Consider the following 16,755-nt stretch of genomic DNA (forward strand, 5'->3'; position numbering starts at 1 on the left):
CTACGGAGAGCCTAAGAAATCTCTCATGAAACTACATACCATCCTACTCGACGGAACGCATGCCAGGGAATCTTATATTCAGCCCTCAGTTCGAAATCCCTCCAGGATTCAAGAACAATACCGGCAGATGCAGAAGTGGCGGTGGCTCCTCACTCGGGCCATCATCAAGATCAAGAACGTCCTCCGACCTCGAGTCCAGATCTACTGCAGAAGGATATCTGAGTCCCGCTGCGCTCACGATGACACCTTCCAAATTCCGTGCCACGGAGTACATTTCGGCACCAAACCCCAAAGCTCCAGCGATCACGCACTTCCTTAGGACCGCGCCTCATCCGGACGATGATACCTATGACTGAAGGAATCTCATGGCGGAGGAGAACCGGGGCTGTAGCAGTACAGATAGGGACTAAGAGGGCGGTGCGTTGCCATATCCAGTCTTGGCAGAAAACCAAAACTCAACTTGCACCTGCATACATGTATTTGTCGGGAGACGAATGATCAGAGTGTGATATGGATATCTGTCGTGTATGCAAGAGACTTTCAGTCGTGGTGGAAGTTTGATGTGAACATTGGCTCGCAAGGCTGTGCCTTGGCGGGGATGAAGCCTGGGAGCGCCTGCTGAGTTAGTGTGGAGTGCATCGCATAGCATTGAAAAGCTTGCCAGGGAACAAAATTTGATCAATTTCATATTTGCATGGTTCCTTCACAGTACAGAGCTCTGCATAATCTATCATCGCATCGTAGGTATCAATCAGAATCATATGCCCACCCACTGACCCGTTGACTTCCTCACAGCAGCGACTCCTTCTACGCCCCAGATCAAGCCACTATACGCCGAATTGCCTAGTTCTAAAGTAGGAGAAACGAGAACCAGCTAGTCTACCACTAGTGCTGACTGTTGCAGAATTCTAAAAGGTGTGTATCTATTCCATCTCAATGGTACCGGGAGGCTTGCTAGTGACATCATAGACGACACGGCAGACACCGTCAACCTCATTGACGATCCTCCTGCTCACTCTTTTGAGGAACTCACCGTCGAATGGAAACCAATCAGCGGTCATGAAATCTGTAGTTTCCACAGCACGAAGGACAACCATCTGAGCATGGACGCGCTTGTCTCCCATGACACCTACCACGCGCACGTTCTCTGGTAGCACTGCTGCAAAGGCCTGGGAGATTTTTCGATACAGTCCAGCAGCGATGATCTCGTCGATGAAAATCTTGTCGGCCTGTCGAGCAATTTTGAGCTGTGCTTCGTTGACCTCTCCGATAATTCGAATAGCCAGACCTGGTCCGGGAAATGGATGTCTCCACACCAATTCTTCTGGAATGCCGAGATTTGTTCCCAATGCTCGGACTTCATCCTTGAACAGCTCTCTTAGGGGCTCAATCAATTTGAGATGCATGCCCTCGAGTAGCCCACCAACGTTGTGATGGGTTTTGATGGTAGCTGATGGGCCTTTGAACGATATACTCTCGATAACATCCGGGTACAATGTGCCTTGAAGCAGGAACTCGATATCTCCAGCTCGTGGAGAATCTGCTGCTTCCTTGGCAATCTTTTTGGCAGTGTCTTGGAAGATTTCAATGAAAGTATTGCCGATGATTTTGCGCTTCGTCTCGGGATCTGACACGCCTTTGAGCTTGCCCAGGAAGAGCTCTGTGGCATCAATGACTGTCAGGTTGATGCCAAGATGTTCGGTCAGAGTCTTCTTCACAGTGATGGCCTCATCCAGTCTAAGCACGCCATTATCAACAAGGACTGCATGGAACCGATCTCCAATGGCCTCATTCATGAGTTTTGCAGCAACGGTCGAGTCGACCCCACCACTCACCGCGCCAATGACTTGACCTTTAGGTCCTACAATGGCCCGAATGCGTTCGATCTCCTGGTCGACGAATTTCTCCATGGTCCAGTCCTGTCTGGCGTTGCAAATCTTGACCGCAAAATTGCCCAAGACTTGTGTGCCTCTGGGGGTGTGAGTAACTTCAGGATGAAACTGAATGCCAAAGTAAGGCTTGTCAATGCTGGCGACACCAGCCCATGGTGCATTAGGGGTGCTTGCGATCGGTCTGAACCCATCGGGTAGGTTGGATAATTTGTCTCCATGACTCATCCAGACTTCAATGTCATCTTCGATGCCCTCAAAGAGACGATCGATGTGCTCCTCCTTGCCCACATGTCTCTCAATCTTCAGGTTGGCGTGACCGTATTCTTTCTTGTCACCAGCAGCAACGCCCTTGCCAAATTGCCAGGCCATCTCTTGCAGACCGTAACATATTCCAAGGATGGGGACCCCGAGGTCAAGTGCGGCGGGATCGACATGTGGTGAACCCTCTTCGTAGACCGAATATGGACTACCAGAGAGGATTATTCCCTTGGGTTTAAAGTGCAAATCTGCAATTTTCTGAGTGCACGGCAGCATCTCGGAGTAGACATTGAGTTCACGCAGGCGTCGCGTGATAAGATGGGAATATTGAGAGCCGAAGTCGAGGACAAGGATAGTGTCGAATGTGGCGGCGGGGACATTGACGGCAGCGCCATCGATATCACCATTGACGGCCATGATTAGGTGTATTCGTAGATGCAGGGCAGGATAGGGACACTGGGGATGGTATCCCAAGGGGAAGGGGAAGAGGGATCAATGGACCGCGACCAGGAAAAAAATAAAAAAGTGCAGGGCAAATGCAGGAACGGGACGACCAACGAGGGGCAGCACCTGCCGCCAGAAAATGTGTTGGTGGGTCGCTCCTTCCCCCGCATACGACGAGGGAAAGTCGCCCAAGAAAAAAGTTCGGTGAGAGAAGCCACCGCTGAATCCAGAGATCTCTTTCTAGGGACAATTGAATGATCCATCACCTCAGTCATTTTTTACAGTCTACTGGTACATTTGCCCTAGATCTTTGCCCTTCCACACAAAGATATCACCAGTCCAACTCTTGACCGAAGTCCCGATCAATCTCTCCTTCTGCGCCCCAGTCAACATGCCTGCCAGTAAGAGGAAGCAAGATCTGGGTGACACGATTACCCCGAGCAAGGTGGACGATGACAGTGGCGACGATGAGGTATGCCTTCTCCAGTAAAAGCGTGAGCGTGCTTCCCAGTCGACCTGACTCGGTCCAGGACTTCGACGTTCTCAATGTCGACTTCGAATGGTTTGATCCTCAACCCGAGTTCGATTTCCACGGCATAAAGACTCTGCTACAACAATTGTTCGACACTGATGGACAATTGTTCGAATTGTCAGCTTTGACTGACTTGATTTTGTCTCAACCCACGCTGGGATCTACAGTCAAGGTGGATGGTAATGAGACAGATGCATATGCTTTTCTTTCTATCCTCAATCTACAGGAACATCAAGTAAGTCTGCATATACTACGATATGCCACCAACACTCATAAATGTGTCTATAGGACAAGGCTTTTGTCGGAAAAATAACCCAGTACATCCATTCCAAAGCCTCGTCGAACCCCCAGCTGGCTCTTCTGGTGCAATTGTTGTCCCAGTCTCCAATCCCTCCCATTGGCTTGATCCTGACCGAACGTCTCATCAACGTACCTTCCGAGGTGGTGCCTCCTATGTATACCATGTTGATTGAAGAAATGGAATGGGCCATCCAGGATAAAGAGCCTTATAACTTTTCGCATTATCTTATCCTCTCCAAAACATATTCCGAAGTACCCTCCAAGCTGGATGCTGAGGACGACCGTCCCAAGAAGAAATCCAAGGGTGCAGGTGGTACTTTCGAGACCATGTACTTCCACCCAGAGGATGAGGTCTTGCAACGACATGCCATCTGCTCTGGGGGTTTCGATTATTCCATCAAACAAGATGACGGCCATTCAGACTCGAAGAGAGCGTTCCAAGAGCTGGGGATTAAACCACAAGGACATGCCATCCTCATTTCCAACGACAAGTTCAAGGAGGCTATCCAGAATGTGTCTCAATACCTCCAACCTCAGGCATGAGCAGAACATATACATGGTCTCACTCCCATTGAGTGCCCTTCAATCTTTGCATAAGGTATTCAACCTCCACCACCTTGGTCAGTGGGATGACCACCTGAGCATACATCTTCACCACCGCTTCAATGTTGATCTTCTCATCTCCACCATTGGGTTTGGTTTGAGATGATGGGTCTTTGCCGTAAGTCTTGGCCTTGAGTCTCAATCGTTCGAGAACTTGCAGTTCGACCTTCTCGTTGGTGATTGCAGCATCAATTCCAGCACGATCCTCGGCTTTGATGAGCTTGATAAATCGCTCAGTTTCGGTCTGGAACTTGCTCTCCGCGACGAACTTGCCAAAATGAATTCTGCGACTCAAGGCCTGCAGACAGGCAACATCACAGGTGGCGGCGCTGCCGTAGTTCTCCTTGGTCTCTCCGCGGTCTGGTCGGTCAAAATTCCGACATGCCTCGGGCAGAACTTCCTTGATGTATTTCTCCTTGATGATCGCATTCACATTGACATCGTTCTCATGGAGGATCTTGGGATATTTAATGGGTTGCAGCCTAGGTCGAAGCAAGACCTCGGGAAAGAAAGGATATTCGTCGGGCGCATCGTATCGCCGAACTAAGGAATGTATTCGCTCGGTTTCAGCCAAGAGATAGTCGGCGAGTGATAGATTTTCCGGTAGGGCGGGATTCACCTGCGGAATCGCAAGAGCGTTCGTGTCGTAGATGGCGGCATTAAGCGGAAACTGTACACGTTCAATAAGGTGGAAGGTAATGGTGTCTTCGAGTCGACTGGCACGAGATTAGCATATGCACAGATCGTGACGGAGTAGCTGTCAGCTCACATCAACTGGAAACGAATATTCGCAAGATCCAACGCCTTGGAGGCATCAGACAGATCTATAGCTGTATCCATCTCGAGAATCTGCATGAGCACTGAGATGCTTGTGAGGAGGGTGAGTTCGCAACAAAGCTGCTATGTTGGACACTAAGCTGAGAAGGGGTGATTGGAGTCCATGGCCGTTCTTTATGACTCTTGAGTTTGGTTCCAAGTCATAGCTTGCGCATACTATGGCCTTAACTCGAACTTTGTGCGGAATTTGGCCATGCAGCCTCGCTAGGTACGCTCGCGAGAGAGAGTGGGTTGCGGCCCGCGTCGTGATGCGGAGCAAGTTTTTACTTGGGGAAAGTATGCCGAGTACGCTAGTAGTGGGGTAGACACTATGTTGCTACTAGAGCCCCTGTACTCCACTGCAATCATCCGCCGTACTAAATCTTCTACTAGTGCAGTTATTCGCTCCATAAGAACTAAAACCCTCAGTAAGGGCCGCATGGAATATCCTAAAGCAAAGACTGCATCAAATGCTGGTGTCAATTCAATGAGTTATGAGGCCCTCGTAAAAATCGCTCAGGAGGTTTGGCGGAATATCACCATGCGAGAGATACGTCGGAGAATATCTGATATGCCTAGGCGTTGTGAGCTACTAGTAAAAACGGGTGGGAAACGCGTAAAGGGTCAGGATTGGTAGTTGATGCATATAAATGTGTATCATAAATCGGCTAATTATCGGGTGTTCCGCGAATTATGACACACCCTGGAGTGCCGCCATTTCACCTGAGCCATGACTAGGTGAGCAGTTTTGAGCTGTGGCTGTGCGGTCCTGAGCTCGGTTTGGCGGGTCCTGAAGCGTCCTTGAGCAGGGTGAGCAAAGTCGTGAGTTCCCAAATAGAGGCCCACAACTTAGCCCCCGGGGTCCCCGCCAGTTTTGGTACTTATCAACCCTCAGGCTTACCTTAACCTGACCTCAAATTTGCAACCACGTTCTTTAGCGGTTTGTGATTGATCCCGATCGGTCGGTCTCGTTGAGAGGTGACGATTGATATCAGTTTCATCCCGACTATCGAGGTCGGGCGGTCGTCAAGTCAAAAACAACACAGCGACACAATATGGCGACTCTTTGGCGGATTGACGGCGTCCCATGGGCCAGCGGTCCGCAACCTCGCCAACAATCCTGCAACGTCGTCGGGTCCTCTGGGATAGGTTTGGACTGACATTGATCAAGTTCGGTGCTGGGACAGATTCTTTCATGCTGTTCCAACAGTTTACTCCTGTGTAGGTACAGTTTGTCCAATACCCTTTACTCAACGGTTTCGATATCATCACAAGTTTGCTTCCAGCCACCTGTGTAAATGTCTACTTCGACCCAAACCACTCCTTCACTGAATGCCCCAGCACATTCCCCAACACCACCAAATACAGCCACGCGACCCTCCATCCCTCTGCCACCCTCCCTGGTAACCCCCGAGTCTCTCTCACCCACCGCCCTGCAAGCATCCTCAGCTCACACGGGAATGTCCTCCCCTCTACTGCCACACTCTCCCTCTTCTCCATGACAAGATAGAAACGCTCTAACCCCACCAACCCGTCCGCCAAATTCACACCATACAAGCAGATAGCGAACTGCAGCAGCGCAAAAACCAAGCAATCGCCGACTAGCACCTCTCCATCTAGCTCACTGCCATCCGACTTTCCGATTGATTCTGCAAACCGTAAGTCGTCGTCGTAAAAAGCATTGATTTGTACGAGACATCTACGGCAGGCTACGAGTGCCGCTTGAGTAGCCGCGTAGTCGCCGTTCGTGCGCGGAGCGAGCAACGCGAACATCGCGGAGCCGAAGCGGCAGGCGGTGCTGAAGTGCGTGGTTGCTTCGTCAGCCAGGGCCGTGATTTCCCTGGTACGGGCACGCTGGCCAGGAGTATCGCCTCTCATCGATCTAGTTCTTTTCCGCCAGACCGAATCGTCTTCTTCTTCCTTGCTTTCACCATTTTTCTTGATGAATGGTGAAGAAGCGGTAGTTTGGGCGACGTCGCAGAGGTCCTCTAGGTGGTTGATTATGGGGATGGATTCTAGGATATGGGAGACCTCGCCCAAAGGAGTGGTGAGGCGGAGTTGCGGGACGCTGCCTGGAAGCTTGCCTAGTGCGCTGTGGGATGGACCGGATGTGGTTGTTATGGTTAGGTTTGGGAGGGAGAGGAGACCTTTCTCGGACAGGTAGATGAGAACGCGGCGGGGGTAGAGCCCTCCGGATGAGGGGAGGACGAAGAGCTCTAGTGACATTGGATAAGAAAGAAATAAGTTAAATATAGAGTTCAATACACACTAGTTTGATATGAAATGTCAAGGTGCTACCGAAAAACGAATGCTTAGGAAATTTAGGGATATTGAATTGATGTATAAGGTGGATGGATATAGATAATTGGACATCAAAAAGTCTCCGGGAAGTCTCCGAGGCACCTTTTTGGAATGGTATACTTGCCGGCTGCGCGACAAAATCTGAGGACCAAAATCTACATGTTGTACGGTGGTTCCTGTCAAGGAGAGCGTTGTGAGTAGATCAAGGACCAACGTGATGAATAACACGAAAGACTCGGCAGGAAGCCTTAGATGTTGCTCGTGGAGAGGATGCTTTATGTTAGAAGATCCAAGGTTTTGCTCAACCTGCCTATGTCTGTGCTTCTCGTGAAGCTTCCCACCAAGGTTACGGCTCTGAATAGTGGCCACAACCTCCTTGGACTTAACTCCGTCGTTATTGCCGGATCAATCGAACTGTTCGACGGCATCGGGGCAACCTGAAAGAACTCTACTATCGCTGAAACAGGGTGTCCGTACTTAGGCATGCCACGGACGCGATATGGGATCAAGCTGATCTGTCCTACCCCCAAAAGCGAGGCTCCAAAGAAGAATTGCCGATATGGGGTAAGAAGAGCAAGGCTGAGTAAGGCCAAGGGTGAACCTTCTGCTCGGCTTTAGCTCTTTGGTGGACTTTGTGTAAACATAGCCGTACTAGTTACTGCATCTCGCAGACTCCTGCATGGATAGCAGGTGTCTTCTGCCGCAGTATTTGATCCTGGGAATGATAAGTAGCCATCTGACGAAGTATTTGTACGTGTCTATGCAGTTACACTTTCACTTTCTCCTCAACTCCCGAACAAGCAACCGCGTACCGCGTGGGCTTGATCCAAAATGACAGTCTATCACTTAGGTATGCCAAAGGATACATGATGTCCATTGCTATGCGGTTCACATACAATTCTCTATCTAACCACATCTTCGCTGAATTGTAAAAGCGCTTTTCAAAGCAAAAGAGAGTACGACCGCGGACGACGGCACCACACTGGTCCACGCGGCAAAAGGAATGTTGGGTCAAATCCCTGGCCTCGTCGCCGTTGAAGTCGGGCCCGCACTTGAACTCACCAAGGCTTCCACGCCTCCGTACGTTCATGGCTACGACTGGGGTGTCGTCCTCACATTGGCGGACCGGGAAGCTTTGCAAGCCTACATGACGCATCCGGCTCATGATGAGTAAGTGACATTGTTCAGCGAAAGAAGGGGAAGAAAGATAGTTAGTATTTTTGCCATGTCACGACGTTGCTAATCATTGATATTTTGTGTACAGAATCCTGAAGGTCATTGGGACTATGTTTACCGATGACGTACTTCTTTTTGATTTCGAGGTTTGATGCTTCATTCTTGCACAAGGGGATTGTTGTGCATTGAGAATTTTGCGACGTGTGTCCTGATGAAAATTGCTGAGTCCTGATATCTACGGAGGTACTTCGTAGCATATGTGCCAGTGAGAAATGATGAGACTTGATGATATGGCTTCTGTGCATTGAATGATTACATTGCGAATGATACGAATTGGTTTTCCCTTGCAATAGTCGCCAGAGTCCATGGCAGACTTCTCAACTCTGCGTTAGAGACTACTAAGCATCACAATTCATCTTAAGTGGATGAGTCCGCTCGGCCCTCGAAGCATAATTGTCAAACTAGCCCTCAATCAGATGAGCTTTCGGGGTGATCAGGATTTTGATATGGTCGTCCTTATGCTCGATAAGCTCCTTGAACCCTTCCTTCACAACATCATCCACGAGCATCCTCTTGGTGACCATTCCCTCGTAGCCGTGAAAAGTGCCTGACAGTTGATTGTCAGTTAAGCGTTTATGTCAGTCAAAAACAACGGTGAGCTTTCTGCGCTTACCTTGTGCAAACAATTTGATGGTTTCGTCCATGTCGGTTGCGTTATAGACCGCTGAAAATATGATGGTGACATGTTTTAACGCGAGCGGTAGAGCGGACAAGGTCATCTAGGTTGATATCTTAGTCATATCTTGAGACGCAGACAGAATTCACTTACCGGCTTTTCGTGCATAGCGATATTCATGTATTTGCCCTCGCACTTCAAGGCATCCAGACCATCAACCAGCCCGGGAGCCGAGCCCGCACAGTCGAACACGACATCGACCCCGCCGGCGCAGAGCTGTCGGCAAGCCGCTGGCACATTCCGCTCGAGAGGGTCCACTACCAGATCCACGAACTGGGCAATCTTCTCTCTTCGAACAGCCGTCGGCTCTGACACAATGATTTTCCGTGGCTTGTAGCTGCGTAGCGCAATCACCAAAGCGAAGCCGATAGGACCTCCTCCGAGAACCAAGACGTCTTGTTCTGTCCAGTCAGAGATATTTAGCTTTCGGATCGCGTGCATGACAACAGCGAACGGCTCAATCAACGCTGCGAACTCGAGGGGCACGGTTTCCGGCAGCCGGTGGAGGTTTCTGGCTGGTACAGTGACTTTCTCCGCGAGGCCGCCACTGTGATTGTAGCCGATGCCGCCTTGCTTGGGGCATCCGTAGTCCTTGCCACTTTTGCATTCGATGCATTGTCCGCATGGAAGCCTGGGGTCGATCATCACCGGGTCGCCATGCTTGAATCCTGAGCCCGGTGGTGCTGAGTTCACGCGGCCGCAGAACTCGTGGCCAAGAGCATACGGCAGCTCTTCGCCGTGTTTGGTCAGATCTCCGAAGACTTCTGGGCCTGATTTCAGTGATGGAGGTCAGTATATATGCATGAATATATCCTGCTATGGCGCATGATGGCTATAATGAATGACACGTACCATGCTGAAATAGATGAAGATCAGAGCCACATAACCCACACCATTCGATGTCAACTAGGATTTTGTCGCACGAGTCTGTCGGATCAGGCACATCTTTGACTTGGATGTCCTCCTTACCATAGAATAGAGCGGCACGCATTTGTGTTTTGAGGATGGTTTATGCTTCGTACGATAGAATAAACTGAGTGAACACTGTTACCATAGATTGGCCTGCACGCTTGATGTGCTCGGTCGTCAGCTCAGGTTTGGCCACGGTACACCAGGGTTGAGATACTAAGCACATCTGTAAATATAACTACCATGCACTGGGTATGGGAAATGAGGCATGGAGTTTTGGTCGGAGTTTACGGTCATTCTCAGGTGATAGTGCTCCCTCAGATTCGGGTCTCCATGTTAACCCGGAAGGGGCTTGCTTTTAGTGTACCCTTCCACATAGTGCTAGCTAGGTGTCAGTTATCTTATCCACATGTTGTCGTTGTTCTTGTTTCAAGGGCGAAATTCCTAACACTCGGTATTTTGTGGTGGGCTTTCGTATCTGATCTGGAATGGGCCAGATCCGACACATGACATCGACGTGATGAGGAATGAGACAAATCAAGGAAGTTCTTAGGCTGATCTGTCTGGAAAGGCTACAATATGTATAAGGACTAGACTAGCCTTGTGTCTTTATCTTCAAAGCTCATTGTCGCCCCTGCTCTCGCAGGTTGTGGAGTGCAACACTTATTACCCCTGCTACAGGTGCGCGAAGCTTCCCCAGTAGCAACATAGCTGTATCAATTTGTGCATTCCTCATATCAACCATATGAACACCTTCTCGGACGTAATAAAACCAAATGACCAGGATTGCAAAGTAAATACAGTAAGGCAAGTGTGGCGGTTCAGAGGCTCGCGAAGGCTCTGACATCGACTCTTGCCGTGGCAAAAATATCCCAAGACTGTCCTTGATCAGATTTATCATTGCCTCTGCGTGCCAGTGTGCGACCGGAGCACGTGAGCCATTAATCCAAACTCGGATAGCTCCGATGCTCTTCACATCTCCAGGAATTTCCGACGATTCCAAGAACTCATGAGCGTGGCGTTGTAGGAGAGGCAGATTAGTGTACAGATTGAGATATGCAAGGTGGTAGATCAACAAGAGAGGGAAGTCTGTATCCGAAGGACATTGAGTTCTTGCCCATTTCCAGCGTTCCAAGCCCAGTTCCACGAATTCAGTCTTCCAAGGCTGGTAGCCGCGCGTACTTTCCTGTCCTCTAGGGCTGAACATCCATGTCCAAGAACTAAGTGTGGCAAGACTCTGCGCTGTCGCCATTGATCTTGAGAGAGGAGCTGTAGGCGTCGCCAATGCTTCAAGATCTGTCTTTACGTTGGGACGAAGCACAGAGACATCTGTCTTGATCGTTGTGTGCCCCCATGGGAGGAAGCAAGGTGGTCGCGACAGCAAGAGAACACGAAAACTGTCCAGCAAGTGGGCTGATTCCACGAGTTGTGATAATTCAGCTCGAGTGTTCTCATCTGCCTCTTGGGGGACAGTTTGCCAGCATGCCTTGAATGCTTCAATGGTATTATAGTGGAATGCTTCGCAGAATTCATACATCCTCTTGTTACCACTACATATTCCGTATATCTCGAGCAGGAGATATGTCTTTGCTGCATTTGCGGCAGTGGTAAAAGAGTCAAAACCATCTCGAATGTAAGTCTCCATCTGTAGATGTCTGGCATCGCTGTACAAGCTCATCGACACGGCTTCACTGCCCTCTGCTGTCGAGAATAATGCACCGAAGGCTGCCATTGAGAGACACAGTTGTAGACTGGTCTTCTTTGACACCTCGAAGTTAGTAAAAATTGAAAAGGTTGAGTACAGATGCGAGCGACCAATGCTTAGCAAGACGTTGATCACCTCTTTGTCGTAGATCTGAGGTTGCAGTGTATGTGACATCCTTTGTATGAGCTCTCGACTCTGGATCGAGTATCCAGAACGACGGGTGAAATATTTGGCTATCAATATCACAGCAGTCTCTGTAGGTGAAGCCCCTTGGGAAGTATGCTGATTCTGATATGACTCGACGTAGTCCAGAGATTGCTCATTGATGTTCGGGTCATCTATACCATCCAACCACTGTGGTGTATCCTGAAAATATCAGTCAAACGAACACAAGAAAGAACAGAATCACTCACACATACCACCGGTAGATGCCATATCGGATCCCAAATTGGGTCCAAGAAGTTCATATCCACCAAATCTTCGCCAATGATTGTTGATCCATCAAGATACATGTTTACATCAGACGAAATGGTGACATTACGTCTGATGGCATTGATCTCCTGCTGAGAGGATACGGCGCTGCCAGTGTTCTGGCCATTGTTTAAGTTTACTGAGAGTGGTTCAGACCATGCCTGGCTTTCAACCTCGCATGCCTGGAGATTGACGCACGTAACATTCGCACCGCTTATTTTGGCACTATGAGCAATGATAGAGGCTTGATGGCCATCAGTCATGGCATTGGATCTCTCATGCATGCTCGGTATCAAGACCCGCGAGATTGTACTGCTCGATGGTCGTCGGCGACTCTCATGCGCTCTTGGCCGGCCTGGTCGTCGGCTAGCCGCTGACACCGTACAGTCTTTTCCTTTCTGTCTGCATAGTCTACAGGGATGAGTGTTATCACATTTGATTTTTGCTTTGCGACACTGGTCACACGCGAGCTTCGATCGTTCTAACGGAACAGCATTTGCTCTGTTGGTTTGCGATTTGCCTATGCCCTCCTCACTATGAAACCTCTTGATGTGATTGTCTCTAACATCAGAGCGCGGGAAATCAGCGTGGCAGAGGGAACATTGAAATGGTCTTTCGCTCGTATCTGTCCGTCAACAATGATGAAATATTAGGTGAGCTTGCTTCACTATGGGGAAAGCTAGATGCCGTGGCTCACGTGTTCTTCGATGTCGGACTAGATGCTCTGTCCGCGCGAAAGAGCGAGAGCAGATTTCACACTAAACATCTCTCAGAGTTCAAGCCATGTACCCTCATCTGCTTGGTATGGCTTACCGTCTGAATCAACTTAGATTTGGAGCTTTGCAAACGTGGTGATGATACTGTTCGGCTCATGATAGCGCATGCTCCTTGCGGTGTCGAGGCAGCTACTGGGACGGGATGTCCAACGCAGAGGATGATTAAGGAGAATCCCTTATTACTGGTAATCGTCCTTCATATTACTCAAGACTTTCTTGGGAATGTAGTTCGAAACGGCACAGCGTCAGGCGACCTATGAGTTCGGGGGTTTTGGACGAATCATCGCTTTTACCCCATGTCGGTAATTTATCAGCTCGGGAATGGTGAGATCATTATCATCTGCATCTCAGAGCATCTTTGGGAAGGACGGTCTACTTCTGAAGACCGTGGTTGAAACCCCGGGCCCGGGGTCCATCGATGACTTTGACGGCTCAATGGCAGACGTCCATCATTTTATGCCCTGGCAAGCAGATTGACGAGCACTCCACTTGCATTGCTTCGCATAACGAAGGGTACTTTTGGTATGGCCTCTCAGGAACTCATCTTGCCCGGAGAAAATGAACCATCCGGGGGTGATGTTGCTGCTGCAAACGAGGTTCCGAAAGCGACACTCTTGTCAAAATTCAAAAACTCTCTTCTTGCAAGTCAGGATGCTAAGTACAGCCAAAACCTCATTCATACAGACTTCAAGTTCACTGTATGTTCAAGCCACCCCTTTAAGCCCTAGGACTTGTGTTGTGAACTGATTTCACTGAGCGCAGCCCACGAGAGACAGGGCTTTCGCTTACCCGTTGATATGCCTCGAAGATTTCCCCACGCTACCGTCGGAAGAACGGCTCGACTGGTTAGGCGAGGCATTCCTCTCAACTCGTAGCAGTTGTGCCTTCCTTGGTGCACTGCCAATAGAGTGTCCTTTACGGGACGGCACAGTCCCTCCGCTCCGCCTGGCACTCGCTTGTCTGGGTGCTGTGCAGCTCAGACGCCCAAATTCTGAGTCGAGGAGCCTTTTCTTAGCTGGGTTCATGCTCTGGGCCACAATGATAGAGACGGATAATAGGGAATCCCGATCTATCAACATGCTCCTGGCTGTATCTTCCCTAGTGTAATCTCAATGGCCACTGCCATAAACTGACTTGACTAGATTCTACTGCTTGCAACGTATCTCGTGAGCACAACAGACCTTCACAATCGACCCAACATTGTTCTGCTGATCTCTGGGGCTGGAACGGTGAGTGCATGTTCCATGGTGTTTCTTGCCAGTTAACTCAATTTACTGTAGATTGCAAGACGTCTGCGGCTACATGATCCGTCTCAGATCCAGCCCAGTAGTGAACTTGTGGAAGCATCTGCCCGGTATGTGGCTAGACCGTGACCTGTCCTCCGACCTAACAAGGCTGATTGCTGAACTCATGACTAGAAACTCCCTGGTGTGTTTCTTCTGGCTCAATGATATCCTCAATGCTCTGCACTTTGAATCCGCGGTCCATAGTTTCTCATCAAGAGAGCTATGGATCACGATGCCATCTGGGAAATATGACTTCCAGGATATCTACCGCACATGTGTTAATCCTCATGAAGTCAATCCGCTTTTACCCAGCGACATGACATCTCCTGACGATGCAATTCTGCTGCTGATAGCCTTTCTGTCAGATCTACTGTACTTCCGAAGATCATTCTCAATGGGCTTCGGCGATTGTTCCCCACCCCAATCAGATCAACTAGTTCCGGGAAACCCCTATATACCACTTACCCCTAGGAGCGAGTTGAACCAGCTACATGGCACGTTGAAGTCGGCCCTGGACATCTGGAATCAGAGATTTCAGTCGTTCATGGCTCCAGAAGTCATGTCCTTCTACTGTTACTGCAGATTACACCTCGCTTGTCCGGAACTCCTCGACCTTCCCCGTCTCGCCGGTCATTCGATGATCTCCCAAAGTGCTGTGGGCGTCTACCGTGGCAGATCTATCTCAGATGTGGCCGTGAGTACCGCTTGGTCTGTGTTAGACGTTGCTGCCCAACGGAACAAAGATTCTGGCAACCAGCATCTGTGCCCTGTTTGGCTGCCGATCTGCGTGTTTCACGCTGCGCTCGTGGTTTGGGCGGAGCAGACTATCGGTCGATCACAGATTGGCAGAAAACATGGTAGTAGAATGATGTTGCTTGCATTCAAACTTGAATTGGCAGAAATGCCCTGGCCATGCTGTGTTGAGATGGTATCAACGCTGGAAAGGCTGATGGTTCACTCTACTATTCCTGGGCAGTGTCTGTACTAAGTATTGCTTCGAATCAATTTCTTCCAGATGGCGCTGAGCTTCCAGGGAAATATGACACATTGATGCCGTCAACTCATCCAAAAGATACCAACACAATCATAGAACGCAACCTGTTTCTCTGCCAGTCTTGACTTTAAAACACAGTTCACATTGCTGCAACGAACCCTTACCCAAGAGTCAACAAGATAAACTCAGCTTCAGGAGATTCTTCGACACAATTTCTTCCTTCTTTGCTTGCAGCTCTTCCATGTCCCAAGAGCAATTGACATACCGATCGGCGAGCCTAAAGACATAATTTAACGCTTGTTGAACCATGACAAACCGTGGACTTACCACTCTCGTCTCTCTGAAACAAGCCAGACAACGGTATCAGCTGATAGCTCTGGTGTGTCATTCAGAAGAATGGACTTGAGTTCCTCTGGTAGCAACGAAGAGAGATCCGTCTTCACTCCACCTGGATGGATCGACATCGCTATTAGGCCCTGGTTTCATGGTCAGTCTCGTACACAACATATCAACCCTGCCGCAGGATCTTACCTGCTTGCCATATTCCTCATGTAGGTGATTGTTCAGCCTCACTTGAGCAGTCTTGCTGCCCTGATACGCACTCGCCCCGGTCATGGTGAACCATGCCCCAGCGCTTGTCACTGTAATGAGAGTTTTCTGTTGTCCCTGCAGCAAAAGTGGCATAAAGGCCCTGGAAACGAGATAGGTGCCCTTCACATTGACTTCCCACGTGCGCCACCAGTCGTCCGGGTCAGAGTCGTGGAACGAGCTCCACGGATCCGAAGACCCCGCGTTATTGATCAAGACATCTAGGTTGCCAAAAGCTGCCTTGAGCTTGCTTGCGGCATCGCCTATCGAAGTCGCTGAAACCAAGTCTGCGCTCAACTCGAGGATTTCCGGAGGACTTTTTCCTGACCGTTGGGCTGCGTCTCTTGCTTTCTCGGCGGTTGATGCCACCGAACCACGAGCTAGAAGTGCGAGGTGTGAATATCCTGCACGCGCCAGGGCCACTGCTATTGCTTGGCCGATGCCTTTCGAAGCTCCTGTGACCAATGCTCGTCGACCAGTGAAGTTTGTTGACACTCTCTGGATATATTCATAGGTGTCATGATGGATTTTGGTGGTGAACAGACTTGCTGCGACATCCATTTGATTCGACATCCTTGTAGTAGATCTCTCCCAACAGAAACATAGAAGGACGTGGGTTTAATTTTCAAGTTCAGTGCTCGGAGAAGTTGACTTAAATGTCGTTCATGGCTCCCTTGCAAAGGGCAATTCTCTGCTGCTTAATTCAATAACTAGGATGCATAAGTATCTGTCGGCGCCCGTTGACACAGTACAATTTGTAATTTATGTGGGTCAGACTTAAGTCCGGTAGTCAAAAGGACCTTTGGAAATAATGGAGATTAGTATACGAGGTAACAAACTCCGGTGCACCCTCGGCCTTCGAATGCACGTGCGAGCATTGCTTGTTACGACTCAGGCGAGTAAATAGCTGGAATAGGAGGCGATTGCGTCACAAACCGATCAAATTGCCGATATGGAGTCGGCTTCAA

At 49.5% G+C, this 16,755-nt stretch overlaps 8 protein-coding genes across 8 annotated transcripts; 2 read left to right on the plus strand and 6 right to left on the minus strand.

Moving 5' to 3' along the window:
* Positions 1 to 923: 923 nt before the first annotated feature.
* Positions 924 to 2,567, minus strand: GUA1 (GMP synthase (glutamine-hydrolyzing); the record flags this gene model as incomplete). Its single annotated transcript, XM_064849003.1, has 1 exon — positions 924 to 2,567. The coding sequence occupies one exon, from the start codon at positions 2,565 to 2,567 to the stop codon at positions 924 to 926; it is 1,644 nt and encodes a 547-aa protein (XP_064704217.1).
* Positions 2,568 to 2,985: 418 nt separating this feature from the next.
* On the plus strand, positions 2,986 to 3,969 carry BCP1 (Mss4p nuclear export; the record flags this gene model as incomplete). The annotated part of the gene is made up of 3 exons (XM_064849004.1): positions 2,986 to 3,066; positions 3,125 to 3,361; positions 3,415 to 3,969. The coding sequence occupies 3 exons, from the start codon at positions 2,986 to 2,988 to the stop codon at positions 3,967 to 3,969; spliced, it is 873 nt and encodes a 290-aa protein (XP_064704218.1).
* A 19-nt stretch (positions 3,970 to 3,988) lies between these two features.
* On the minus strand, positions 3,989 to 4,869 carry LTR84_005436 (uncharacterized protein; the record flags this gene model as incomplete). The annotated part of the gene is made up of 2 exons (XM_064849005.1): positions 3,989 to 4,745; positions 4,799 to 4,869. The coding sequence occupies 2 exons, from the start codon at positions 4,867 to 4,869 to the stop codon at positions 3,989 to 3,991; spliced, it is 828 nt and encodes a 275-aa protein (XP_064704219.1).
* Positions 4,870 to 6,091: 1,222 nt separating this feature from the next.
* On the minus strand, positions 6,092 to 7,071 carry LTR84_005437 (uncharacterized protein; the record flags this gene model as incomplete). The annotated part of the gene is made up of 2 exons (XM_064849006.1): positions 6,092 to 6,278; positions 6,377 to 7,071. 2 exons carry the CDS (start codon positions 7,069 to 7,071, stop codon positions 6,092 to 6,094), a joined length of 882 nt encoding a protein of 293 aa, XP_064704220.1.
* A 906-nt stretch (positions 7,072 to 7,977) lies between these two features.
* On the plus strand, positions 7,978 to 8,320 carry LTR84_005438 (uncharacterized protein; the record flags this gene model as incomplete). The annotated part of the gene is made up of 2 exons (XM_064849007.1): positions 7,978 to 7,996; positions 8,082 to 8,320. 2 exons carry the CDS (start codon positions 7,978 to 7,980, stop codon positions 8,318 to 8,320), a joined length of 258 nt encoding a protein of 85 aa, XP_064704221.1.
* A 463-nt stretch (positions 8,321 to 8,783) lies between these two features.
* Positions 8,784 to 10,049, minus strand: LTR84_005439 (uncharacterized protein; the record flags this gene model as incomplete). The annotated part of the gene is made up of 4 exons (XM_064849008.1): positions 8,784 to 8,929; positions 8,996 to 9,101; positions 9,152 to 9,828; positions 9,911 to 10,049. The coding sequence occupies 4 exons, from the start codon at positions 10,047 to 10,049 to the stop codon at positions 8,784 to 8,786; spliced, it is 1,068 nt and encodes a 355-aa protein (XP_064704222.1).
* A 540-nt stretch (positions 10,050 to 10,589) lies between these two features.
* Positions 10,590 to 12,406, minus strand: LTR84_005440 (uncharacterized protein; the record flags this gene model as incomplete). The annotated part of the gene is made up of 2 exons (XM_064849009.1): positions 10,590 to 12,038; positions 12,092 to 12,406. The coding sequence occupies 2 exons, from the start codon at positions 12,404 to 12,406 to the stop codon at positions 10,590 to 10,592; spliced, it is 1,764 nt and encodes a 587-aa protein (XP_064704223.1).
* Positions 12,407 to 15,370: 2,964 nt separating this feature from the next.
* Positions 15,371 to 16,360, minus strand: LTR84_005441 (uncharacterized protein; the record flags this gene model as incomplete). Its single annotated transcript, XM_064849010.1, has 3 exons — positions 15,371 to 15,476; positions 15,527 to 15,675; positions 15,731 to 16,360. 3 exons carry the CDS (start codon positions 16,358 to 16,360, stop codon positions 15,371 to 15,373), a joined length of 885 nt encoding a protein of 294 aa, XP_064704224.1.
* Between the last annotated feature and the right edge of the window lie 395 nt (positions 16,361 to 16,755).

The sequence above is a fragment of the Exophiala bonariae genome (genome assembly GCF_035927105.1).
Source record: "Exophiala bonariae strain CCFEE 5792 chromosome Unknown scaffold_20, whole genome shotgun sequence".
Taxonomy (NCBI): Eukaryota; Fungi; Ascomycota; class Eurotiomycetes; order Chaetothyriales; family Herpotrichiellaceae; genus Exophiala; species Exophiala bonariae.